The sequence below is a fragment of the Canis lupus genome, chromosome X (genome assembly GCF_011100685.1).
Source record: "Canis lupus familiaris isolate Mischka breed German Shepherd chromosome X, alternate assembly UU_Cfam_GSD_1.0, whole genome shotgun sequence".
NCBI lineage: Eukaryota > Metazoa > Chordata > Mammalia > Carnivora > Canidae > Canis > Canis lupus.
Window position 1 is genome coordinate 124,038,614 of NC_049260.1, and position 26,706 is coordinate 124,065,319.

Genomic DNA, 26,706 nt, shown 5'->3' on the forward strand with positions numbered 1-26,706 from the left:
ATAAATGAACTAGTCATTCAACTCCATGTTTTAGGAAAGACAAAACCGAAAGAAAGTAAAAGAAAATTTTAAAGTTTTGAACAGAAATTAATGAGTTAGAAAACAACTCCAGGGGCGCCTGGGTGGCTCAGTTGGTTAAGCATCTGACTCTTGTTTTTGGCTCAGGTCACGATCTCAGGGTCGTGGGATTGAGCCCTGTGTTGGGTTCCTGCTCAGCACAGAGTCTGCTTTAGATTCTCTATCTCTCCCTCTCCCTCTTACTCATGCTCTCTCTCTCTTTTGAAAATTTATTTATTTATTCATGAGAAACACACAGAGAGAGGTGGAGACACAGGCAGAGGGAGAAGCAAGCTCCATGCAAGGAGCCTGATGTGGGACTCGATCCCGGGTCTCCAGGATCACGCCCTGGGCCAAAGGCAGGCGCTAAACCGCTGAGCCACCCAGGGATCCCCTCATGCTCTCTTTCAAATAAATAAAAATAAAATCTTAAAAAAACCCTTAAAATCTATGTTTGATTTTAAGACCAAGAGTTGATTCTTTGAAAATCCAATAGAGGGGATCCCTGGATGGCGCAGCGGTTTAGCACCTGCCTTTGGCCCAGGGCGCGATCCTGGAGACCCGGGATCGAGTCCCACATCAGGCTCCCGGTGCATGGAGCCTGCTCCTCCCTCTGCCTGTGTCTCTGCCTCTCTCTCTCTCTCTCTCTCTCTCTGTGACTATCATAAATAAATAAATAAAAATTAAAAAAATAGAAAATCCAATAGAATAGACAGACACCCTACTCTGGTTAAGGGAGAAACAGAGAGAAATATGTGTGTATGCAGTATGGCTCTAGGGCATAGGCAGGGCGAGAGAACTCTAGTGTAGACATTCACAGCAATTAGCTACGGGCAATAGAAAATGGGATATGAATATTCAGATAAGAAATGGAAAAGAGCCAAGCTTCTATCACTAAGGCACAGAGCTCAGTGGCATTTCCACCTAACTTTGCTGAAACACATGATTACTACATTAATTAAGCTATTCTAGATCAACAAGTTAATGGGAAAAGATGGAAGCTTTTGTACTTTATTTTCAAGTTTCAAGTTCAAGTCTCATGCCAAAATCTCGTAAATAGAGCTCCTAAAAAAGGTAAACCTATTTTATTGATTAGTATACATAGAAAAATTCTAAACAAAATGTAAGCAAAGTGAGTCCAGCTAAGTTTCCAATGAGCAGGACACTCTGGCTGAGACCGCTTTCGCAGAGATTGCCCAGCGCTGTGCTGGAGCGGCCTAGTACCAGCTTGTGAGGGCCAACTGAGCACATCTGTTCCCAACTCGGCATTCAACGACATGACAGCAGCAGCTTGAAAGCAGGTCTGATGGGGATATTAACATCATGGAAATCAGCAAATGCTACAAACCAAGGCCTTTCCCCCCTAGTCATCCCCCATTTTGCTCCAGAGCCAGTTGTGTACCATTTGCCAGCACACCACTGAACGTCAGTGCAGTGTGACAATAGGAAAGAAAGTGATCACGTCAGAGATGCTGAAAAAGCATGTGGTGCAATTCTGCAGCCATTCTAAATGGAGCAGGAGTAGAAAGAAACCTTGTAAGTGTGATAAAAAGTGTTTGTTTAAAATCTTAAAAAAAAAAAAAAAAAAGGGCAGCCCGAGTGGTTCAGCAGTTTAGCGCCGCCTTTGGCCCAGGGCGTGATCCTAGAGACCCGTGATCGAGTCCCACATCGGGCTCCCTGCATGGAGCCTGCTTCTCCCCCTGCCTGTGTCTCTACCTCTCTCTCTCTCTCTCTCTCTCTGTCCATCATAAATAAATAAATCTTTAAAAAAATTGTCACTGCAAGTCTGCAATTCATATGCTCAGCACTTAGACCTGGTCTTACGTCCAAGTATGTGTCCACAAGCACAGGGTATGGAAGACGCCCACAGAGCTCCATGGGTGTGTCCGGATTCTGCATCTTTGTCGAGTATATTCAGAACATGTAACGGATTTTCCCCTATGTATGCCATAACTCCATAAAAAGAAGGGCTCTAAAAGGTTGACAGGTCACTCCACAATCAGGTGATGCTACAGTTCTTGCCACAGTGATTAAATGCCGCTGTCCACTGGGTCTCCCAATGTCCTTCTCACCATCTGTACCTCATCTCATAGTATCACTGGTGATAGTCTGAGAAATTGTGATACCACCATGCACCATGGATTACCCAACAGCCAATCTTCTCCCTAAGCAAGGAAATCACACCGTATTCCTTGAATATGCTAGCAACAGAATCCTAGAATTCCTTTGAGGGTCTGATTCTTGGGGCTACTTCTGGCATTAGTTACTGTATAAGACAGAGTTTGACCACGAAACAAGGAACATTCAAACCATAATGATTAGGGAAAAGTCGTATAAAGGTACTAGGTAGGTAGGTGAGGGCAGGGTATTGCCAACCTAGGCCTGGTGGGAGGTGGAGCGGGAGCAGAATCTTAAAGGAGATAATCTAGTAGATTCTTTTAGTGGTTTACAAAAATGACCACAAATTCCTTACATTGCTCCCACTGAGAAGCAGGATCTATGTCTCTTCCCCTTGAATCTGGGTGTATGTGTGAGAAGCTCAGGCGTCAGGGGAAGGCCATATGGAGTTACTTCAGTCACAGCCCCAGATGCTATCCTAGCTAGGTTAGTCAGCACCAACTACCAGCCATGCAAGGGAAGAAGCTTCCAGATGATTCTAGCTCCCAGCTGTCAAATCTTCTTAGCTGAGACCCTAGATATTGTGAGCACAGCCAGCCATTTCTGCTGTGCTAAAAGTCCTGACCCCATAGAATCCGTGAACAAAACAGAACGGTTGTCCTTCTGACATGAGGTTTTGGGGTGGTTTGGTACTCAGTGACAGCAAGTGGACCAGGGAGAGAAGGCCAGTCGGAAGGGAGCAGCGACCTTCGGTGGAGAGATACAGCCCAATCCTCTACAAGGAGAGCACCAGGAGAAGAAATATCTTTTTTATGTATATTTTTGAAGTAAACTCTATGCCCAATGTGGGGTTGAACTCACAGCCCCGAGATGAAGAGTCACATGCTCTACCGACGGAGCCAGCCAGGCGCCCCAAGAATAAATGTCTTGATCTGACTCTGCTTCCTTCCTCTGATCTCCTGCCAGTGCTCCCAGAAGCTAGAGGGTAAGTCAGACTCACAGAACCAGAAGCAGGGCAATGCATCTGAAGGGGAAAATGAGTTATTTTGCCTGGAGCCGCTGGAGGATTTTTTTAACTTTGTTCTGAAGAGAGAGGCAGACACTGGAAGGTTGTAGGCACAGGGCTGATAAGATGATTCTCCCCAAAAAGTTTTTATCAGAGAGGAGACTAGAAACAGGAGACAACTAGTTAGGAATGTAACGGAGTAGATGAATGTGAGTTGACGGGCCTCAGGCAATAAACAGTAACAGCCGTAGCGGTGACACAGAAGAGACAGGAGAGGATTGCGGGGTGTGTGGACCAATTCAGCAGGAGGCACGAACACGAGGGAAGGGTACACAATGATGCTAAGGTTGCAAGCCTGTTGAATTTAGGGTCTTGTGACCCTTTCCCAAGGTCTCAGCCAACGCTTTATGTGGAAGACGGGAATCTTCAACCTGCATTCATGATTTGCCCCCCTAAACTCAAGTCTGTGATTGACGGTTTGCTGGACATGTGACTTGATTGCCCTGCCATCACGTCAAACGAATGTCATCCATCCATGGAGTCCTCGTCACCTATCTCTGCCTACAGAGCACCTCTTCATGTCTGTTATCTATGAGATCTTTGATGCTCCTACCTTTGGTCCATATGTTCACAATCACTCCTACTGCCCATAAGTGGAAAAATCTTTTCTTAGAATTAAGCTCGTAGAAGCTAGGAGTGTCTGTCCCGAATTTGAAATCTTTGTCAAAAGCTCTTTAAAAGATTCATGCATTCTCTTGAAAGAAGAACTAATGACATACCATTAAGGTCCCCGTGGAATTCCCTCGGTAACTGTGCCACTTGTTGCCATCCAGACTGTACATGATGATAAACTGAGACACGTAGAGGCTGGAGAACTTCTGGCGGGCCCCCTGGGTCATGATGCCGTGAATAATCATCGGTGCCAAGAGATCCACCTGCCAATGAAAGCAACACTTCATGTAAATGTACCACCTTCTGAGGTTACTTGTTGGCTTGAGAAGGACCTGCATCAAGACGGGTATTCTCAGGAGTACCTTGGGTGTGTGTGAGGCGCTGAGATGAGTGATGGGAACAAAAAGCAAAGGTGCTTATTAGGTTCCCCGCCTAGTTCCCCACAAACCAGGGGACACTCAAAGCAATGTGCTGCACACAAGGGGCCACGGAACCTCGTGCCTTGCCCAACCTCAGCCTCGGCCTCGGCCAAGCCACTTCCCGCGCTCTCCCCAGCCCAGCGCCCATCCCAACATCACTGCCAATGATAAACCGCTGTCCCTCTTTCAAGTGTCAGTTCAGAAGCTATTTCTCCTGGTTCGCCTTTCGTGACTCACCCAGACAAGTTCAGTGCGGCTTTCTCTGTCTCTGCCTCATTTCGTATGTGAGCGCATCAGAGCATCTTACTGCACCACATTGGAGAGCTGTCTTTGCTCATCTGCTGTCCCTGTTACACTGAGACCCTCACGGCAGTGAATCTGGGTCACCTAACGTGGTGTTTATAACAAAGGTTTGGGGACGCCTGGGTGGCTCAGCGGTTTAGCGTCTGCCTTTGGCCCAGGGCGTGATCCTGGAGTCCTAGGATCAAGTCCCACATTGGGTTCCCTGCGTGTAGCCTGCTTCTCCCTCTGCCTGTCTCTCTCTCTGTCTCTCATGAATAAATAAATAAAAATCTTTAAAAAAATGAAAAAGTCTAAAAAAAAAAAAAAACACCAAAGGTTTACTAGAAGGTTTAAAGGGTCAGTACATGTAAGGTCGAGTTCAGTGCCTGACACGTACTAAATACTTAGTAAATGTTAGCTTTTATATTTTTTCTGCCCCAGTATTTAACATGGCATCTGATATAATACTGATACATAGCAAATGCTTTGGAACGAATGAGTGAATAATGGCAGAGTGGTAAGGATTTATTTTTTTCACTTTCCCCAACCCCCTGGAATGATTGTTTTTGTTTTATTCATGAGAGACACAGAGAGAGAGAGGCAGAGACACAGGCTGAGGGAGAAGCAGGCTCCATGCAGGGAGCCCGATGTGGGACTCGATCTCGGGACCCCAGGATCATGCCCTGGGCTGAAGGCAAGCGCCAAACCACTGAGCCACCCAGGGATCCCGGGAATGGTTGGTTCTTAAAGAAGAGAGCATGGCCATGCAAGCATTACAAGGCAGTATCTACTCCAGCAATTTTGGCATCGCTTACTGTCCTAACAAGCAAGTCACAGTTAACTTGTCACAGGCAATGACACTGGAGCCTAATGACTGTCTCCTTCAGGTAGTTCCATCCTTCCGTCCATTCATTCAAATACTATTTTTTTTTAGCATTTGTTATGTGATCAGCACTGCTCTAGGCACTGGGGATAGAGCCCTGCCCTATGGAACTTACATCTGACTTGGAGAAACAGCCTACATATCATATAGGGTTTTATTTATTGACAGCATCAAGCAGTGATAAGCACAGGAGAAAAAGCAGCAGGGTAAGAGGACACAGTGGCAAGGTCGTCAGAAGCTACAGCACCATCTCGGCCCAGATGAGATGATCCTCCCAACTGAAGCCACTTCATTTCTCCCTCAGTTTTGTGGTCCTGAAAGGACTAGGTGCAAAAACCGTGACCTTTGTTCAATTGACTTGTACTATTTCTTTTTTTTTTTAAGATTTTATTTATTTATTAGTGAGAGACACACACACACACACACACAGACAGAGGCAGAGACACAGGCAGAGGGAGAAGCAGGATCCATGCAGGGAACCCGATGTGGGACTCGATCCCGTGGCTCAGGATCACGTCCTGGGCCAAAGGCAGACCCCCAATCACTGAGCCACCCAGGCGTCCCGACCTGTACTATTTCTTCATGCAGTATATGAGAGGTCTTTTCTGGACCACTGACTATTGCACTTTCTAGTATTTTAATAAGTCTTGCCAGACACCTTTTCCACCTATATTCTGTAACTGCTAAATGTTTGGCAAAGTGCCAGCCTTAATCAATTTTATCTATTTTTGTACCTCGTCTATATTATAATAGGAATCTTGGTGAAATTTCGCAATTTCCGAGTCAATATTTTCACCTAGGTATCCAGCCATGTATCTGAGTGTGACAAGACACATCTCTCTACAAAGAAGGAAGCAAAACAGTAATGACTCATTCAGTGCACAAATACAAACACTGCAGCTTGACATCTCTGATTGCCTCCTGGCTCCCTAGAACCACGTCTTTTGTTTTTTTTTCTCTTTCTTTCTTTTTTTCTTTCTTTCTTTCTTCTTTCTTTCTTTAGTCTTTCTTCTGGGGGCTGTATTTCTAGGAGGGCGGGCGTTCTGGCTTTCTGGTGCTGTTGTCTTCTTTCCTTCCTTCCTTCCTTCCTTCCTTTCTTTTTCTTTTTTTTTCTTTTTCTTTTTGTAAGTCAACATAACTCTTTATTTTTCTGGGGAATTTAGTTTTTACAGGCACTAGATCAAGAAAATGTGTACCTGGGATTCAGTAGGACATATGGAAAAAAACACCTTGAGGCAGAGGTGTTGATACAGACTGGATGATAATACAATCAGGTGGGTTTGTAGCTGGTTCACAGCTGGATGCTGCACTTTCCAAAATATAAAAGCTAACATTTACTAAGTATTTAGTATGTGTCAGGCACTGAACTCAGGACATTACAGATGATTATCAACTTAGAGGGAGCATTCTAGAAACAGTATAGTGTCATGATTAAAAATTAGGCCTCTGGGGATCCCTGGGTTGGTGCAGCGGTTTGGCGCCTGCCTTTGGCCCGGGGCGCGATCCTGGAGACCTGGGATTGAATCCCACATCAGGCTCCCGGTGCATGGAGCCTGCTTCTCCCTCTGCCTATGTCTCTGCCTCTCTCTCTCTCTCTCTCTCTGTGTGACTATCATAAATAAAAAAAAATAAAAAAAAATTAGGCCTCTGGAGCCCATCTATTACGGTTTGTATTTTGGCTCAATCACTTATTGGCTGTGTGACTTAGGGCAAGTTACTTTTCTTTGCTTCAGCTTTTTTATCTGGAATGAGGATGATAATAACAGTGTGGTAAAGATTTGCTAGCTTGGACTTGTTTTAAGCACACAGTCACAGAGCCCTGTCTGCCTCAATACTCTGATCATGAATTAGCTAAAGGACACAAAAATTTACTCAAATCAGTGAATTATGTGAAACCGGGAAGACTGAGAAAGTCTTTGGAGACAGAAGCTGGAACAATGGGCCAAATCTAGGAAGTGGAAACTTGGGGGTATTACGCAGGTTCTTTGGTTACACACGGAAAAGGCAGTCTATGTACTAGTCGAATCAGGTTGTATCCAGTGAAGGAGATCTAATTCCCAAATGGAAATGAGAATGCTATCACAGGAAGGAAATAAATGGAACAACAGATGCAGGGCACTCAAATAGATGACAACATCCACTACCCAGGGATACAGGTAAAGTTGAAAGTGAAAACCACAGAAATACAAGGTAAGAACATGTGGTTTGGGAAGTTCATGAACAAACAAAAATACTTGGGAATTCAAGAACAGTCAGTTCAAACTGAGTTATAACTTGCAGTGCCTATAAAATAAACAAAATAAGATGAGCTGATGTGACGCTGACAGATGTGCTCTTCCCGTCTACCTACTGGTAGGCCGCCTTATCTTTCCCTGATCCCTATTTATAATTTTCTTTTTTTAATTTATTTTTATTTTCCTATTTATAATTTTCACCTCAAGAAAAAACAGAGGAGTAGATGTGATCTTGCAAAGAAGGAAAATATGTAGGGGAATATCCTCAGTCAACTCAGAAGAGGAAGGAAAGCTGGAGTACGATGAACAGAGGAGGAGGTGGGGAAAGTAGGTGGTAAAACGTGTCTGCAGTAAGCACCAGGGGTGGGAGGCGTGTTCTGGCTCTAGAGAGAACCGGCTCTTGTGGTTAGGCAGAGAGGCTGAGCTGGCACTTCGACACTACCCTCAGCTCTCATGGCACAAGGAAGAGAGCCACGAGCTTCCATCTGCATGCCCTCAACGGGCTCAGAGCCCTGACTGACCACATGTTCACTTGATAAAATCTTTGGATATGTTGCATTAAATATATCATTAAAATGATTTCCACATGTTTCTTTTAAAGTGTGGCTACTAGGAAATATAAAATTACTCATGTGGTTTGCATTTGTGGTTCGAATTATATTTCTATTGGATTGCGCTGCTCTAGAGGGAATGGGAGAGTGAGAAAATGGGAAAGACTTAATTAAGAAGAAACTGAGTAACCCTCAAGACACTGTTTCAGTCACTGGCTCCAAGTTAGTTTACCAGATTGGACTAATGCATCAGCATGCTCGATTCTATCCCCGAGTCTTCACTCCTCACTGTTTTTGTACAAATCAGAAGCCACTCTATTCTTCAGTTCCTTCCTTGTCAGTTAGTTGGAGTTTGATGAAAGTGACTTTGGTATAAAGGAGATGTATAGTGTTTTGAGCTTGCAAGAGGAATACATGATGCCATTGAATGTGATGCACTTTCTAACCTTGATCCAGGAAAAGGGATCCTTGGTGCTCCAGGCATTGATTGATCCGGAATAATGAAGTCTGGCCAGCTTTGGGGCCCACTGTCCTTTGCCCAAGAAAGGGGAGAGAGATTAGATTCAGCTGCGTTGGTCCTAGACACTCAAGAATAAAATTGCTGTCTTTTTTTTTTTTAAAGAAAAGATTTCATTTATTTATTTTCGAGAGAAAGAGAGAAAAAAATGAATGAGGGGAGGGGGAAAAGGGAGAGGAACAAGTAGACTTCCTCATGAGGTGGGAGCCTGCTACACACAGCGATCCATCCCACGACCCTAAGACTATGGTGTGAGCTGAAATCAAGAGTCGTGTAACCCACTGAGCCCCCAGGCACCCCTAAATTGCTCTCTTGAGAAGGGTTAAACCTAGCTGCGGAGAAGATAAAGGTATAAAGCATAGGAGTATTTTTTTTCTAAACTTATTTTGTTTATTGTTAGGACCTCTAATTAGGTGACACTAGAATGTATTACCAGTACTACAAAATCCTATCATTATTTCTTCATGACACAACATATGTTCCTTGTAGAAAAGTTAGAACATGGAAAATAGAACATAAGAAAAAATAAAAGTTAAAATAAGCCACCCTTTTACCCAGAAAAGAAATAATACTATTTTGGTATAAAACTCTCAAGCCTCGTTTTGAAAAGGCATTTTGTTCCCTCTAAAACTGGGGTTGACAAACCTTTTTCTGTAAACAGCCAGACAGTACATAATTCAGGTTTGCAGATCATGTCTCTGTTTCAGCTACTTAACTGCTGTTGTAGAGCAAAAGCAGCCACAGACAACTGTAAGTGAATGGGGGTGGCTACATGTGTCAATATGAGATTTCATTTATAGACACTGAAGTTTGAATTTCATATAATCTTCACATGTCATGTGACATTTTTCTTCTCCCAATCATTTAAAAATAGAAAAAAAAATAACTCCTAGCTTATAGGCTTTATAAAAAGAGGCGGTGGGCTGGATGGATTTGGCCTGTAGGGCATGATTTGCTCACCACATTTGAGAGCCATCTATATACTCTATCCAAGCTTTACCAGCACTACTCACAGAAACGCTTAACTTCCTGCCACACTGAAGATAATGGACTCAAGGGGGGCACCAGGGAGTGCAGGGAGGACACTTAAGGAGGCAGCGGCACTGCCCAGGGGAGAAATGATGGTAGCCTGAATTAACATAGTCAAAGGAAGAATCAGACAAGAGAAAATGGGTTTGAGAGACACTTATGGAGTAGAGTTAAGAGAAGCATGGAGATAGATAGGTTATTGAAATCTCTGCAACAGAAATAAAAAAGATATAATCAGCTCAGTTCTTCGAGACAAAACAATGGTATTTACCATATTGTCCTGAAGCTGTAATCTGAAAATCTCTAATGTGTCCGGAAGCCATCCCCAGTGGAGTCTGACACTCTGAAATCAAAGGAGGGGAGGACGACAGCTACAGTACGGAAAAGTCGGCTCCACAAATGCAAGCCAATGAAAATGGGAGAACGCCAACAAATGGTCAGTATTTCTTATTGTTTACTGTGTGCCAAGAGCTGTACTACATATTTCATCGTACTATCTGCATCATTCAATTCACTCCAACAGGTAGGTGCCAGAAGCATCCCCATTCTGCAGCTGAGGAGCAGGACACCACCAGTGGTTCTTTTACTTGTTTAGGCTTACATCTCAAACTCTTCCAAGCCATATTTGTAAGCTATCTTTGCTCACTGAACCAAAATTCAGTTTCAGATTTTGCTCTTGGAGATCTTGGAGTTTCACAGAGTCCTGAGAAGGAAGATACTGTTTAGCAGCAGTTTGTTTAAATATTTAGAGCTTCAGGTTCAGCGCGTTCAAAGCTTCAAACACATCTGCCCTTTTCTGAGGACTCTGATGATGTCTACCAGCAATATTCATTTTAGATTTGCTAATGACCGTGAGCTTGTATTTATTTCTTGACAAAGGCAACCATGCTAGGAAGGAAGAGAGCTGGACAGAAATAGATGCGCGGTGCTACTCACTCTTGCTGTACACCAGAAACAGAGTGCTCATCCCGGCTTGCAGGTGCTCGCCGATAAGGCATTCTATCCGCCAGATTCCAACTTGGGATGGTAGCATTTCCACAGTCTCAAAAACACCTGATGAAACACAAAAGGAACAAAAAGAATTTCTTTGTACTAAAGCAATGAGCATGAGATACGTAAGTTAATGCAGAACACCAAAGGAGATCTACCTAAGTCAGTTCTTCTATTCTTGGATCCCTCAAAGCCACAGTGCTTGTATGTGACCCCTCCAGTTTGGAGGTCCTGGAGATTGAGTTCTGACAACCCCCACCCCTGGGAAATGGGAGAGACAGAGGGGTGGCATGCTTTGGTCGGGGAGACAGGAAAAAGCCAGGGTTTTTTAGAGCCAAATGTTTGGTTCCCCCCCCCCCCCACATTGACCAGATGTGAGCTCCCTGGGAGATGGAAGTCAGGGTGAGGTCTTTGTGCACCCAGTTCACTAGGGCTGCCTTGAGGGCTAAAGGAACCCTAGCAGCAAGAAGCTAGAGGGGTTGGGATGCCTGGGTGCCTCAGCGGCTGAGTGTCTGCCCTCGGCTCAGGGCATGATCCCGGGGTCCTGGGATAGACTCCCCCATTGGGCTCCCTGCATGGAGCCTGCTTCTCCCTCTGCCTGTGTCTCTGCCTCTCTCTATGTCTCTCATGAGTAAATAAATAAAATATTTTTTAAAAAAGCTAGAAGGGAATACTGATGGGCTGAGCAATGAGTCGCAATGCACCACCTAGAATAAAGGTACCAGGTGTAAGATAAGAACTGTCCTATCATTGGGGCACCTGGGTGGCTCGGTGGTTGAGCGTCTGCCTTCTGCTCAGGTGGTGATCCTGGGGTCCTGGGATCGGGTCCCGCATCGGGCTCCCCGGAGGGAGCCTGCTTCTCCCTCTGCCTGTGTCTCTCATGAATAAATAAAATAAAATAAACCCCAAAACTGTTTTATTATTTAACCTTGACCATTTCCATGCTGGAGTTTAAGGCAGCAGCCAGGAAGGGGTTGGTGGGGACACACAATAAACGTAAGGTAGAGGAACAGAGGACTCAAGCACACCTCCCTTTCCCAACGTAGACATCCTGGAGTGGACATGACGTATATTTGTAATGTAAAGTGACTGCAGGAGTGTTTCTCACTTAAGAGTAAGGAGAAAGTCACTGAACTTATTGGAATTTTGCCACAGAAACACGGGAAGTTTGCTCCCACTGTTAAACCTATTTTTTTGGGGGGGGGATCCCTGGGTGGCGCAGCGGTTTAGCGCCTGCCTTCGGCCCAGGGCGCGATCCTGGAGACCTGGGATCAAATCCCACGTCGGGCTCCCGGTGCATGGAGCCTGCTTCTCCCTCTGCCTGTGTCTCTGCCTCTCTCTCTCTCTCTCTCTCTCTGTGCCTATCATAAATAAATTTAAAAAACCTGTTTTTTTTAAGATTTTTATTTATTTATTCATGAAAGACACACACACACACAGAGGCAGAGACACAGGCAGAGGGAGAAGCGGGCTCCATGCAGGGAGCCCGACGCGGGACTCGATCCCGGGACTCCAGGATCACACCCTGGGCTGAAGGCAGGCACCAAACCGCTGAGCCACCCAGGCTGCCCTGCTAAGCCTGTTTTAAAGGGACAGTGGAGAGCCAAAATCTAGCTGTATTTTGATCAACACTGTGAGCGGTGCTTAATCAATATACTGGTTACAGACATAAACTGATCACTCTGTGGCTAACTACTAGTGCCACGTGTGATCCGAGATGGGACAAATGCCCTCCTCCCAGGAAAGTGCTGCAACATTAATTACAGATTAATTCTGTTCTATTTCCTTGGTAGCACATTCTCTCTATCTGAAACGATCACGTTTCTTTGCTAATTCATTGATTATGTCTCTGTAGGGGAAAGTGACTTGAAAAAGTGAGTTACCTGAGATCAGGGAGTCTGTGTGCTTTGCTCGCGGACTGCGTCCCCAGTGCCTAGACCATTTAAAGGAAGCTCTGGGTAAGTACAGGAGGTGGAAGAGGGCACAAACGAGCTCCTACCTGGATAGAGGTTGTAGACTGCCATTTTATATTCCTCTTTTTTCCGTACAGTGAACACATGTCCACTGAAGTGAATGGAATGAATGTTTTCGTTGCTGCCCATGCTGAGCAGATACCATCGAACCTTTTGATCCTGAGCCATTACTAAGCCAGGGAGTGTATCCTTCACATAGCCGTTGATTGCTGGAGGAGAAGACAGAAAAGGCTGTTGATACCTATTCTGGAAGTTTCTTTCCCTCCACTCCAGTAAAAGATACTGATTCCTATGAGGATCGCGCTCCCATGCATATACTTTCAATTCCTACACTGCGCCAGCTCGAGGCTCCCTTGCTGAGGAAGACGGGGTGCGGGTCCTGTTACCATGGAAGCGGAAGTTTTCTTTTAGAGTAGGGTCCTCCTTCTGGACATTGCAGGGAGCTCTGCAGTTCCTTTCCAGGTTTTCAGTGAAGTACCAGCTCTTAGTCTCATCGAATATAGTGAAAACCAGGGCAAACTCCTGCACTGTCACTTGTCTCCCATGAGCAGGGTTCAGTGTGTTACTGCGGCAGATCAGAAGGGGTCCAATCAAGCCTGAGTGCACATCTTTCTCCTGGGAGAGAAGACAGCAATCCCATGAGTATAAGCTGTCTCACCTACGGACCAGACTCCATTTCTTATCAACTCTATGCTGCTCGAACCCGCTCCTTCTCTTCCCACAGCACGATCCATCCTCTTTATTTATTTTTTATAAATTTATTTTTTATTGGTGTTCAATTTGCCAACATATAGAATAACACCCAGTGCTCATCCCCTCAAGTGCCCCCATCAGTGCCCATCACCCAGTCACCCCCATCCCCCGCCCACCTCCCCTTCCACCACCCCTAGTTCATTTCCCAGATTTAGGAGTCTCTCATGTTCTGTCTCCCTTTCATCCTCTTGAGTAGATTCCAGAGTGATAGCTCTCAAACACAAATATGATGGCAGCTCCGCGACTGAAAGCTTCCCATCAAGGTTATGATAAATAGCATAATTCTGAGCAGATAACACAAAGTCCATTTCTTTTAAACCAGTAAGTGGTCAGAGCAATGTACACCTGCTTACCAGATCAACATCAGAAAAATAAGCCCAGGCTTTGCAGTCAAACTCATCTTTAGTGGGTGCCATATGATGCTGCACTTTCCAAAAGTAAATTTTGGTTTCATTAGGGTTGACAAACTTTCTTCTAGGTTCTGCTCCTTGTCCCTCATCTTCGTCATAAGAAATAAGACTAGAATAGAAGGAGTAGGGACGAGAGGCCTGGTTTTTGAAAGTTACCTGCAGAGAAAAAGTAAATACTAAGTTTTACAGAAAATTCAAGTGTCTTTTCTGAAAGATAACAGAGGATCCACTCAGTAGGAGAGTGATCACAAGGAAAAAAAAATGTTCTCTAGTCTCCAATATCATACACACAGAGTGAAATAAAATCAAAACCCAGAATATTGTTATTCTTGATTAAATTCCCGCTGTGGAAATAGCTGAAAGAATTACAGCCTCTAACCAGTCACTGAAAAAAAAAAAAAAGAAAAAGAAAAAGAAAATTCAAGTGTCATGTTTTAGGATCATATAAGGTCCTTACCTTAGGGTTTGCATCCCTAAGAGTAATGCCTATTTTTCGGTTTATTCAAGTTCTTAACACCCAAACGAAGTGGACAGAGGGCAGATGGCAGGAGCCCAAAGCTAAGGATCCATCTATGAGGAAACTGAGGAAGTTTAGAACTCTAAAATCTTTAAAGCATGAACTCAAAGTAGCAAAACAGAGAATTCCTAAATTCTTGACAAAAGTTCCAAAGTAAAATGAAAAATACCACCCCAGGGATTTTAAGACATAAACGCCAAGATTAATACATATGGTTCTTATGACCAATTCCAGGAAGAATGCACATGATCTTTATTTTTTTAATTAAAAAATTTTTTTATTGGACTTCAATTTGCCAACATATAGCATAACACCCAGTGCTCATCCTGCCAAGTGCCCCCCTCAGTGCCCATCACCCAGTCACCCCAACCCCCCGCCCACGTCCCGTTCCACCACCCCTTGTTCATTTCCCAGAGTTAGGTGTCTCTCATGTTTTGTCACCCTCACTGATATTTCTCACTCATTTTCTCTCCTTTCGCCTTTATTCTCTTTCACTATTTTTTATATTCCCCAAATGAATGAGACCATATAATGTGTGTCCTTCTCTGATTGACTCACTTCACTCAGCGTAATACCCTCCAGTTCCATCCATGTCGAAGCAAACGGTGAGTATTTGTGGTTTTTGATGGCTGAGGAATATTCCATTGTATACATAGACCACAGCTTCTCTATCCATCATCTGTTAATGGACACCGAGGCTCCTTCCACAGTGTGGCTATTGTGGACATTGCTGCTAGAAACATCGGGGTGCAGGTGTCCCAGCGTTTCCCTGCATCTGTATCTTTGGGGTAAATCCCCAACAGTGCAATTGCTGGGTCATAGGGCAGCTCTATTTTTAACTCTGAGGAACCTCCACACAGTTTTCCAGAGTGGCTGCACCAGGTCACATTCCCACCAACAGTGTAAGAGGGTTCCCCTTTCTCCGCATCCTCTCCAACATTTGTGGTCTCCTGCCTTGTTAATTTTCCCCATTCTCACTGGGGTGAGGTGGGATCTCATTGTGTGTGTTTTTTTTAAAGATTTTATTTATTTATTCATGATAGAGAGAGAGAGAGAGACAGAGACAGAGACCCAGGCAGAGGGAGAAGCAGGCTCCATGCACCGGGAGCCTGACATGGGACTCGATCCCGGGTCTCCAGGATCACAACCTGGGCCGAAGGCAGGCACTTAAGCCACCCGGGCTACCCTTCATTGTGGTTTTGATTTGTATTTCCCTGATGGCCAGTGATGCGGAGCATTTTCTCATGTGCGTGTTGGCCATGTCTATGTCTTCCTCTGTGAGATTTCTGTTCATGTCTTTTGCCCATTTCATGATTGGATTGTTTGTTTCTTTGCTGTTGAGTTTAATAAGTTCTTTATAGATCTTGGATACTAGCCCTTTATCTGATACGTCATTTGCAAATATCTTCTCCCTTCTGTAGGTTGTCTTTGAGTTTTGTTGACTGTTTCTTTTGCTGTGCAGAAGCTTCTTATCTTGATGAGGTCCCAATAGTTCATTTTTGCTTTTGTTTCTCTTGCCTTCGTGGATGTATCTTGCAAGAAGTTACTGTGGCTGAGTTCAAAAAGGGTGTTGCCTGTGTTCTCCTCTAGGGTTTTGATGGAATCTTGTCTCACATTTAGATCTTTCATCCATTTTGAGCTTATCTTTGTGTCTGGTGTAAGAGAGTGGTCTCGTTTCATTCTTCTGCATGTGGATGTCCAATGTTCCCAGCACCATTTATTGAAGAGACTCTCTTTCTTCCAATGGATAGTCTTTCCTCCTTTATCGAATATTAGTTGACCATAAAGTTGACGGTCCACTTCTGGGTTCTCTATTCTGTTCTATTGATCTATGTGTATGTTTTTGTACCAGTACCACACTGTCTTGATGACCACAGCTTTGTAGTACAACCTGAAATCTGGCATTGTGAGGCCCCCAGCTATGGTTTTCTTTTTTAATATTCCCCTGGCTATTCTGCATATGATCTTTAAAAAAGACTTCAGATTTTTAATAATTATACGTGTTTCATAAGACATATGGAAACTAAAATCAGAATCAAAACAGAACAAATAATTTGCTCACAATCCCATAATTTTAGATCCTTCTTTTTTTAAATTTTTATTTATTTATGATAGTCACACAGAGAGAGAGAGGCAGAGACACAGGCAGAGGGAGAAGCAGGCTCCATGCACTGGGAGCCCGATGTGGGATTCGATCCCGGGTCTCCAGGATCGCGCCCTGGGCCAAAGGCAGGCACCAAACCGCTGTGCCACCCAGGGATCCCTAGATCCTTCTATACCCTTAATGTAAACAATCAATTGGACCAACGGATGACTACTTTTGGAAAAGAATAAAACTACTTCAATTTTTGGCTCACACAAGACACCAAATTAACTTCTAGTCTACAGGAATTACTGATGGATTAAATGATTAACTGTTAAGCAATTATATTGTAAAAAAAAAGTTGAAGAAAGTGTGATTTCAAGAAAAAAATCTTCGTATAGGGAAGGGTTTCTTTTTTTAAAATTTTTTATTGGTGTTCAATTTGCCAACATATAGAATAACACCTAGTGCTCATCCCATCAGGTGCCCCACTCAGTGCCTGTCACCCAGTCACCCCCACCCCCTGCCCACCTCCCTTTCTACCACCCCTAGTTCGTTTCCCAGAGTTAGGAGTCTCTCATGTTCTGTCTCCCTTTCTGATATTTCCCATTCATTTTTTCTCCTTTCCCCTTTATTCCCTTTCACTATTTTTTATATTCCCCAAATGAATGAGACCATATAATGTTTGTCCTTCTTCTATTGACTTATTTCACTCAGCATAATACCCTCCAGGTCCATCCACATCGAAGCAAATGGTGGGTATTTGTCGTTTCTAATGGCTGAGTAATAAGGGAAAGGTTTCTATAAACACAAAAGCTATGTGTCATAATGGAAAGATTTATGGATTACTACCAATAATTCAAACCTGTTTTATTTCAGAAACTACTATATATAAAATTAAAAGATGACACATTTGGAAAAACATATAGCATATAAGGTAATATAACTTGATAACAAAAGTAGTCCCTCCAAAAGGGTCAAATATGCAAAGGACAGTAACAAAATTCATTAGAGCAAGTCTTAAAATATTCATGTACATTGTACTCCTGGAATTTTGTCCTAGGAAAAGGGTTGTGATTGCAGTATTACTGAGCTAATGAAAACAGAACAAACTACCTAAAACCTTGTTCAAAGTAAATGGCTAAGTAAACCATAAATTCACATAATAGACTATTATACCATCACTAAAAAAAAAGATAGTCTTTCAAATGACATAAGAAATATTTACAATATGATATTTAGTTATAAAAGAAGAGGTAGAGGGGTGGCTCAGTGCTTTAAGCCTCTGACAATTGGTTTCGGCTCAGGTCGTGATCTTGGGGTTGTGGGATGGAGTCCTGCACTGGGCTCTATACTGAGGTGGCTTGGGATGCTCTCTCCCTCTCCCTTGGCCCCTCCTGCTCTTGCTCTCTCTTTCTCTCTCTAAAATAAATAAATACATCTTTAAAAAAAGATGAGGTAAAATTACACATGGTATAATTTTTTTTTTTACTAAGAGCAAATGATGACAGATTTACTATAACCATATATGCAAAATACACTTGAAACTTAAATGGATAACTTTCAGTTTACACCTTTAAATAACATGAGAAAGTAGAACAGAATAACAGACTTTGCTTTAATAATAATACATAAAAATGGGTCTTAAAATCACATAAAATATTTTTTAATTAGGAAGGCTACTGGGACGCCTGGGTGGTTCAGCAGTTGAGCATCTGTCTTTGGCTCAGGGCGTGATCCTGGGATCTTGGGATCGAGTCCCACATTGGGCTCCCTGCATGAAGCCCACCTCTCACATGGTATAATTTTGAACACATAAAGAGAAGAATACATAGGACAAAGAGAACCTACACCGAAATGGCAATTATGGAATTATTTTTCAACTTATTTTCTATACTTCAAAATTCTTAAAAAATGAGAATAAATTATTTTTGTAATCAGAAAAAAAATATACGATTAATTTTCTTATAATTTCATTGTCCTCAACTCACCACGATATTGTCTTCAACTTCTGCTCTTATATATGGCCCCAAGAGTCCCAAGTGTTCGTTCAGTTCTCCACGGTATAAGGGCTGAGTAAAGGATCCATCAGTAAATTCCTGGAAAACCACCTTCTTGAACTGCTGGACATCCCCACTTTGAGCCCTGGGGAAAAAAAGTAGAGGAAAAGCACTATTTTCAGGTGGACCAGGTGGGTAAAAACACCTCATATTCTTGCCCTCCCTGTATTTGAGACACTTGTCATAGGACTGATGATGAATTGGAAGTGTAATGGAGCAGAGTGGGGGAGAAAGGAGGATTAAAGATAACTTCCAGGTTTCTGTGCAAATCACTGAGATGGGGAACCCTGTAGGAAAAGTAGGTGGGGTGTACAGTTTTATTTTATTCATTTTTACTTTTTTTAGGATTTTATTTATTTGAGACAGAGGAGAGAGCATGAGGAGGGGGAAGGGCAGAGGGAGAAGCAGATCCTCCTGCTGAGCAGGGAGCCTGATGTGGGGCTCCATCCCAGGACCCTGAGATCATGACCTGAGCCAAAGGCAGATGCTTAACCGACTGAGCCACTCAGGCACCATGGGGGTATACAGTTTTAAACACACGGGACATCTATGTAAATTAAATTGACAAATACACAGAGGTTGAGAGCTCACAAAAGAGATCTAGATGAAGATCATCCATATTTGGACGATATTCAAATCATGTGAGTGGCTTATTAAAGCAGATAGTCAATTTTGTTATGTCCTCATCTTATTGGACGACTAAGCAACATTTTGCATAACCACTCCATTTTCCTGACGTACTCTCTCTCCAGGCTTTGCTAGTATGTACGTTCCATGAAAGCAGGGGTTTCCTATGTTTTGTCCACTGTGGTATTCCCAGGAGCTGGAACAAGTGCTGCTTGGCACATAGTAGGTGGTCAAAAAATATTGCAGATTGCTAAATGCATATAGGACTTACAAACACATTCTAAATAGAAGCCCCAGGGTTCAATCCTTGGGAATTCTTTACTTTACTTACAAAGAAAATCTGGGGGTGCCTGGCTGTCTCAGTCAGTAGGCCTTCTTGATCTCAGGGTTATAAGTTCAAGCCCCATGTTGGGTGTTGAGATTACATAAACTCACAAACTTAAAAAGTCAAAGAATCTGTTAAAATTGTGAGCTAAAATTATACAATAAAGTGCATAAAATATAAATGCTTTTGGTATAAAAATCTAACCACCATCCAGATCAAGAAGAACACGAGCAGCAATGCAGAAGACTCACTGTGTGTGCTTTTCCAATAACATTCGCGCTCCTCCTAAAGGTAACACCCATTGTGATGTTTATGATAATTATGTCTTTTTCTTTTTCTCTTCTTTGTCTTTGCTTTTCTTGATGATTTTACCAGTATGTACTCATCCCGAAAGAACATAGTTTAGTTTTGCCTGTTTTTGAGATATGTAAATGGAACCATATTGTATACGGTCTTTTGTTTCTGGCTTTTTCCCCTCGGCATTATGGTCATGAGATTCACCTACATAGTTGTGTGTAGCTATAGTTTGTGTTCCATTGTGTGACTCTACCAAAATTGTGAACATTTGTGTCCTTTCTAAATTTTGGTGCTTAAACATAGTCTTGCTCCTGCTATGAAGCTTTTCTTTTCCTGCTATGAACCTTCTCGTACACATCTTTTGGTGAGTATGTATGCATTTCTCTTGGGCAGAGATCTAGGAGTGGAATTGCTGAGTATCCATATGTTCAGCTCTGGTAGCTACCACCACACTGTTTTCCAAAGTGGCTGTGCCATTTTCCATTTCTGTCAGCCATGTGTGAGAGGTCCATTTACTCTGAATCTTTATAGGTACTCGATAATCTATTTTTACGTTTTGGGCCATTCTAGTGGCTGCATAGCAGTGTCTGTGATTTCATTTCACATCTTCCTGATGTGAATAATGAGACCGAGCATCTTTTCTTCTGAGTACTAGCTATTTGAATCTGATTTGGGAATGCCTATCCAAGTTGGTGGTGGTGGTGTTTTTTGCCAATTTTTCTATTAGGTAATCTCCTTTTCTTATTGATTCAAAGCGGTACTCTAAATAGTCTTGATAGGAGTCCGTTTTGGCCTTTTGTGCTGCAAATATCTTCTCACATTCTGTGGATAATCTTTTCATTCTTTTAAAAAATATTTTGAGGAGCACTTGGGTAGCTCAGAGGTTGAGCACCTGCATTTGGCTCAGGGTGTGATCCCAGGGTCCTGGGATTGAGTCCCACATCAGGCTCCCAGGACAGAGTCTGCTTCTACCTCTGCCTATGTCTCTGACTCTGCCTTTCATGAATAAATAAATAAATCTTAAAAAAATACTTTGATGAGCATAGCTTGTAATTTTAATGTAGTGAAATTTAAAAAATCCTTCATGCTAGTGCTTTTTGTAGGTCAATTCTCTTTCCTTACCCTGAGGTTATTTAGATAGTCTCTTATATTTTCTAAGATATTTATACTTTTATGCTTAAACTTAGACTCTTAGCCCAGTGTGAGTGGATTTTTTTATGGTGTATGGATCCAATTTAATGTTTTCCCATATGGATGTTAAAATGTCCCAGGACTTTTTAGCACCAGGCTGTTGTGTCAAAGCATCTCAGCTTCTGTTTTTCTGAAAATACCTATTTCTATTTCATTTTGAAACATTTTCTCTGAGTTTAGAATTCTAGGTTAGCATTTTTCTTTTCATATTTTTCATTTTAAAGATATTTTTTTTATCTTTCAGTATTATGTTGTCAAATAAGATAGACATCAGCTATGTGTGACTATTTAAATTTAAACTAATTTTTAAATTTTTCCTTTGTTTTAAGGTTTTATTTGAAAATGTGTGCACACAGGCAGGGGGAGGCAGAGGAGGGAGAGGGAGAAGCAGCCTCCATGCTGAGCTCAGAGTCCACTATTTTATGTTATTTATTTATTTTAAGGTTTTATTTATTTATTCATGAGAGACACACAGAGAGAGGCAGAGACATAGGCAGAGGGAGAAGCAGGCTCCGTTGGGGGAACCTGATGTGGGACTCGATCCCAGGACCCTGGATCATGCCCTGAGCCAAAGGCAGACTTCACCACTGCGCTACCCAGGCGTCCCTAAACTAATTAAATTTAACACAACTAAAATTCAATTCTTTAATCACACTAGCTACATTTCAAGTACTTGATGGACACATATGATTAATGGTTACCATACTAGACAGTGAAGATCTAGAACATATCCATCATCACAGAAAGTTGTATTGGACACTGTTGTTTTAGTAGTTTGAAAAGTCGGCTATCAAGTTCCTGTGGAAGTAATGTATATTTTTCCCTCTGTTTTTTTTTTATAATTATTTTTATTTATTTATTTATGATAGTCACAGAGAGAGAGAGAGAGAGAGGCAGAGACACAGGCAGAGGGAGAAGCAGGCCCCATGCACCGAGAGCCTGATGTGGGATTCGATCCCGGGTCTCCAGGATCGCGCCCTGGGCCAAAGGCAGGCGCCAAACCACTGCGCCACCCAGGGATCCCCTTCCCTCTGGTTTTTAAAATTTTCTCTTTATCCTTAGTTTTCTTAAGTTTGATTTTTATTTGCCTATGTGCAATTTTCTTTGTATTTAACATGCTTTGGGTTATACTTAGCTTATTGAATCTGTGACTTGACATGGTTTATCAGTTATTGAAAATTAAAAAAAAAAGAAAATTTTAGACATTCAATTTTTTTCCTGTCCCATTTTTTACATGTGCTCTTCTAAGGACTCCAATTATATTTATGCTGTATCATTTGAGAGTGTTTTTTTCACCCGTCTCTTATACTCTTCTGTTCTTTTCATTTTTTCCCCTTCCTATGCTTCAGTTTGGATATATTTGCTTGACCTTAATCCTGTCTTTTGTAGTGTTTAGCCTGAAATTACACTCATCCAATGCGGTTTTTAATTTTAGATGTTGTATTTTTGAGTTTTAGAATGACAATTTGAGTTTTTAAAAACAGATTCCAATTTCCAATTGTAATTCTCCATCTTCTTATCAGTGTAATGACAGATAGAAGCAGAAAAATGTTCACTGTAAGCCCAGAAGGCTAACCTATAACCTGCATAATTCCAATAAGGATCAAATATGTACTTGTTGCTATGGTTTTTTTTTTAGATTTTATTTATTTATTTGAGAGAGAGCATGAGCAGTGGGAGGGGGAGAAGCAGGGTCTCCACCAAGCCAGAAGCCCAATGTGGGGCTCGATCCCAGGACCTGAGTGGAAAGCAGATTCCCAACTGACTGAGCCACCCAGGTGTCCTTGGTTGCTACATTCTTAAAGGGTCTCATTACTGCCTGTACATCTCTCCAATAGTTAATATTGAGCTGAATGATAAGCACCAGAGAAATCTTGTGAAAGTAATTTTACAAGTGTAAATTTGAAGACATTTATGATCTAATGCTCCCTGTACATCCCTCCCCCTGAACCTAAGCAATATAACCACCAGCTTCATACAGCAAAAGTAAAGCTCTTTCTGCCATGAGTCCTGTTCCTGTGCTATAAAAAATGCATCTTTTTAAACTGAAAACATCTCAAGAATTCTTTCTTGATCATTCGCTCATGGTCCTATATCAAGTATTGTCTATCTTCTCTATTTTCTTTAAAATATCTACAATTATCCCTGCTTCTCAGGCATTACCCTTCTAGACTTTTGATTGAGTGCTTAGAAAGTCTTTGTACCCCCAGCCCTTAAGATACTTCAGCAAAGCCTACCAAGAAAGAAAACAACTAAGGGGACGCCTGGGTGGCTCAGCGGTTGAGCATCTGCCTTTGGCTCAGAGCCTAATCCTGGAGTCCCGAGATCTAGTCCCGCAGCAGGCTCCCTGCATGGAGTCTGCCTCTCTCTCTGTGTGTCTCTCATGAATAAATAATAAAATATTAAAAAAAGAAAAGAAAACAACTAAGGATCATCACTGCATCTCCCAGTCAAACTTTAGTTCATCTAATTCTTTTTGTTCCTCAGCTCCCCAAAGATTTTTTAAACGTGGATTTTAAAAATTTATCTAGTGTTTATAGTTGTTGCAGCAGGAGTGATGGCCTGCCATGACCTATTCTCTACCCAGAAACAGAAGACACACTACCTTTCTTTTGGTTAATATTTGCAAGGCATGCCATTTTCCATCCTTCCACTTTTAGTCTTTTTATTCTTACGTTTTAGATATATAGCTTGGAAACAGCATCTAGTTGTATTTTGTTTTGTTTAAAAAAGACCCAAATTGGAGTCATTTGCCACCCCCTCCCCACGACAAAAGACAAGACTCACAGTCTCAAGAAATCCCAGGAAGGTGACCTTTTAACAGTCAATCTGAAATTTCCAGCTCAGCACTAGTGAGGTCATCTGCCTGATAAAAATCTTGCTGTTCCCTTCTCCCCAAGAGAAGCTGTCTTGGGCTAAAACAATCCTTTCCTTGTGCTAATAACCTCCTTGCCCCACCACCCTAGCCAGAAAAACTTCCATTTTGTACCCTTCTCAGGGCATCTCTCTACTTGCTAGATGGGATGTTAGTTGATTCATAACCACTTAATAAGACACTTTGTAAACTGATTTATTTGGTTTAATTTTAACAGATTTAGTGGCAGCAATGGGATCCAGGGTGAACCTCTGATGACTTTCAGAAGCAATAAGAAACACAGAAGTGGCACCCCATGAACCTTTTTGAGTTCACTGTCTTTCTTGCTGTTTCCAAAGGTCATTGGTGAGTTTCTTGGTTGATTTTCAGGGTTTTTGCTTTCAAGCTCCCGATCTAATTGGCTTTCCAGTTCAGGGTTAATGGGTCAGTCTAGACTGACAAGAGGCTCTAAGGAAGAGCCAGTCTTCAGCCCTTGGTTCAGTCCACTATTCCATGTTGGAATCCCTTCCCCATTTCCAGTCTGCAGTCTTTTGCTGGTTTAGTCCTTCCCTCAGTTCTAATCTGCTGTCTCTATTAATGGAGCATGCTGGGTTACTCCATACTGGGAGTTGCTGGAGGTGCACACAGGGCCTTCTATTAGCCAGCCTGCAGTAACATTTAAACCAGTTTTTAATTTTGTCCCTGGATTCCGTGTAGGGAACTCCTGATGGTTTAGTTTGCAATTCTCCATTTGTTTGAAATTATTCCCCAGATTCCATGTCAGGAATTGTTGGTGGCAGCTGACATTCTCTATTAATTTGGAATCAGTCTGCAATCTCCATTCTTTTAGGCCTGCTGGTTTAATCCTGTTCCCAGTCCCTACTTTGCTAGTTACCATTGGTGTCCACAGTTCTGTTTCCACAGTTTCTGCTGGTTTCTACTAATGTGCACATGAGGTAAAGGCTGTTGCAAAAAAATATATATCTTAGAAGCCAAAGAGCTGGGATCCCTAGGTGGCGCAGCGGTTTAGCGCCTGCCTTTGGCCCAGGGCGTGATCCTGGAGACCCGGGATCGAATCCCACGTCAGGCTCCCGGTGCATGGAGCCTGCTTCTCCCTCTGCCTGTGTCTCTGCCTCTCTCTCTCTCTCTCTCTCTCTGTGACTATCACAAATAAATAAAAATTAAAAAAAATACTTATTAAAAAAAAGAAGCCAAAGAGCTTAGGTATTAGTTTGGCTCAGAGAAACTCAAAGGCCTAGCTAAACAAATGGGATCCTTTGTATGCAGAGGGTTGAGCAAGCCACCTTCTGGCACACCTGCTTGTTTTAAGTATAAGAACTATAGTACCAGAAGTTAAAAAAAAAAAAAAAAAGAACTATAGTACCAGAAGTTGCAGGTGTCTAGCGAGGTGGCAGAGCAAAAGCTACAACCCAAGTTCTTTGGGGGAACTGGAGACAACTGTTTTTGTCTTGCACATCTCTGCAGGGTCAAATGTACAATCCTAGAAGTTCAAAGTAGTTCACTTGCCGTTTCTGTCACTTCTCGAAATCTCTATGATTCCTGTCAAATTGCTTGAAGAGATCAGGACACTGGAAACAATTATCCTGTACTTAACCTGTGCCTTTATGATGTGAATTTTCTATCTCCATCTTCCTTGGGACCTGGGAGCCATCCTTTGACATGAAAACTTTAGGAAGAAGTATCTCATCAGAAGGAAAAAACAAAAAAAGAATGGGAGGGTATTTGGAAATTAAGCCTAAATGTCATCTCCATTAATATTAGTAAAAACAAAAGCTGTAAGATCTTTGTGTTTGTGTGTGTCCATATATATCTCTATATATGTTGTAAATGTGACATGTTTTTCCAAATCTGGATAGTATCACATAAATTAACTTGTGAAAGAGCTCTATTTAGTTGGTCTGAAGACAAGCACTTACAAGGACTGGGCAATCTAAAATTCTTGAAAAGACTGAAACTAACCCAAATGTTTTTGAAGTTTACATGCTCTGGGATAATCTTCAGTGAAGTTGTTTCCATTAAAAATATTGATTTTGGGGGCACTGGGTGGCTCAGTGGTTGAGCGTCTGCCTTCCACTTAGGGTGTGACCTGGGGGTCCTGGGATTGAGTCCCATATTGGGCTCCCTGCAGGGAGCCTGCTTCTCCCTCTGCCTATGTCTCTGCCTCTGTGTGTCTCTCATGAATAAAGAAGTAAAATATTTTTTTAAGTATTGCTTTTTAAAATAAATAGCTTAAAACTGTGACACACACACACAAAAAACAAATGGTCCACAAAACATTCTCCTCTTCTTTTGAAGGATTCATGCTGCATTATCATTAACCAGTTATTTGTTAAACTTAAATGGTCAGTTGAGATAGTTCTGAGATTGTTCCTCCATCACAGATTAAGACTGAGGTGGCAGGTATGAGGGATGATATTCATTTAACTTTCTAAGCACACTTGGTGACCTTGTCAGCCATAGAAGTCTTTGAGACACCCACAGCCAGTCTGCGTCGTATTATGAAGGGCAAAATGGCCCAGAGGGGGTGAGCCAAAGAAATACTCAATACAAATACACTTGACAGGAACTGATCAACAATGGTAGCATCACCAAATATCAAGAATTTGAGGTCACTTTCCAGCTTCTTCCCACAACAGTGATCAGTCTTCTTCAGCTCAGCAGACTTGCAAACAATGTGAAGTGCGTGACAATCCAGCACGTATGCATAGCCAGCAGTGATTTGGCCTGGATGGTTCAGGGTAGTCACCCAAGCTGAGAAGCCTGGTGGGTCATTTTTGCTGTCACCAGCCATATTGCTACAACAAACATCTTTGACAGATATATTCTTCTTTTTTTTA

General features: G+C 42.3%; 1 protein-coding gene across 1 annotated transcript in view; it reads right to left on the bottom strand.

Annotated features, from left to right (window-relative positions):
- F8 (coagulation factor VIII) overlaps nucleotides 1-26,706 on the bottom strand; it is a 174,125-nt gene that overhangs the window by 50,985 nt on the left and 96,434 nt on the right. Inside the window, 8 exon segments of the mRNA NM_001003212.1 lie at nucleotides 3,961-4,116; nucleotides 8,669-8,754; nucleotides 10,040-10,111; nucleotides 10,705-10,821; nucleotides 12,758-12,940; nucleotides 13,118-13,346; nucleotides 13,838-14,050; nucleotides 18,486-18,639. Of these exon segments, the coding sequence (NP_001003212.1) occupies nucleotides 3,961-4,116; nucleotides 8,669-8,754; nucleotides 10,040-10,111; nucleotides 10,705-10,821; nucleotides 12,758-12,940; nucleotides 13,118-13,346; nucleotides 13,838-14,050; nucleotides 18,486-18,639 (1,210 nt within the window).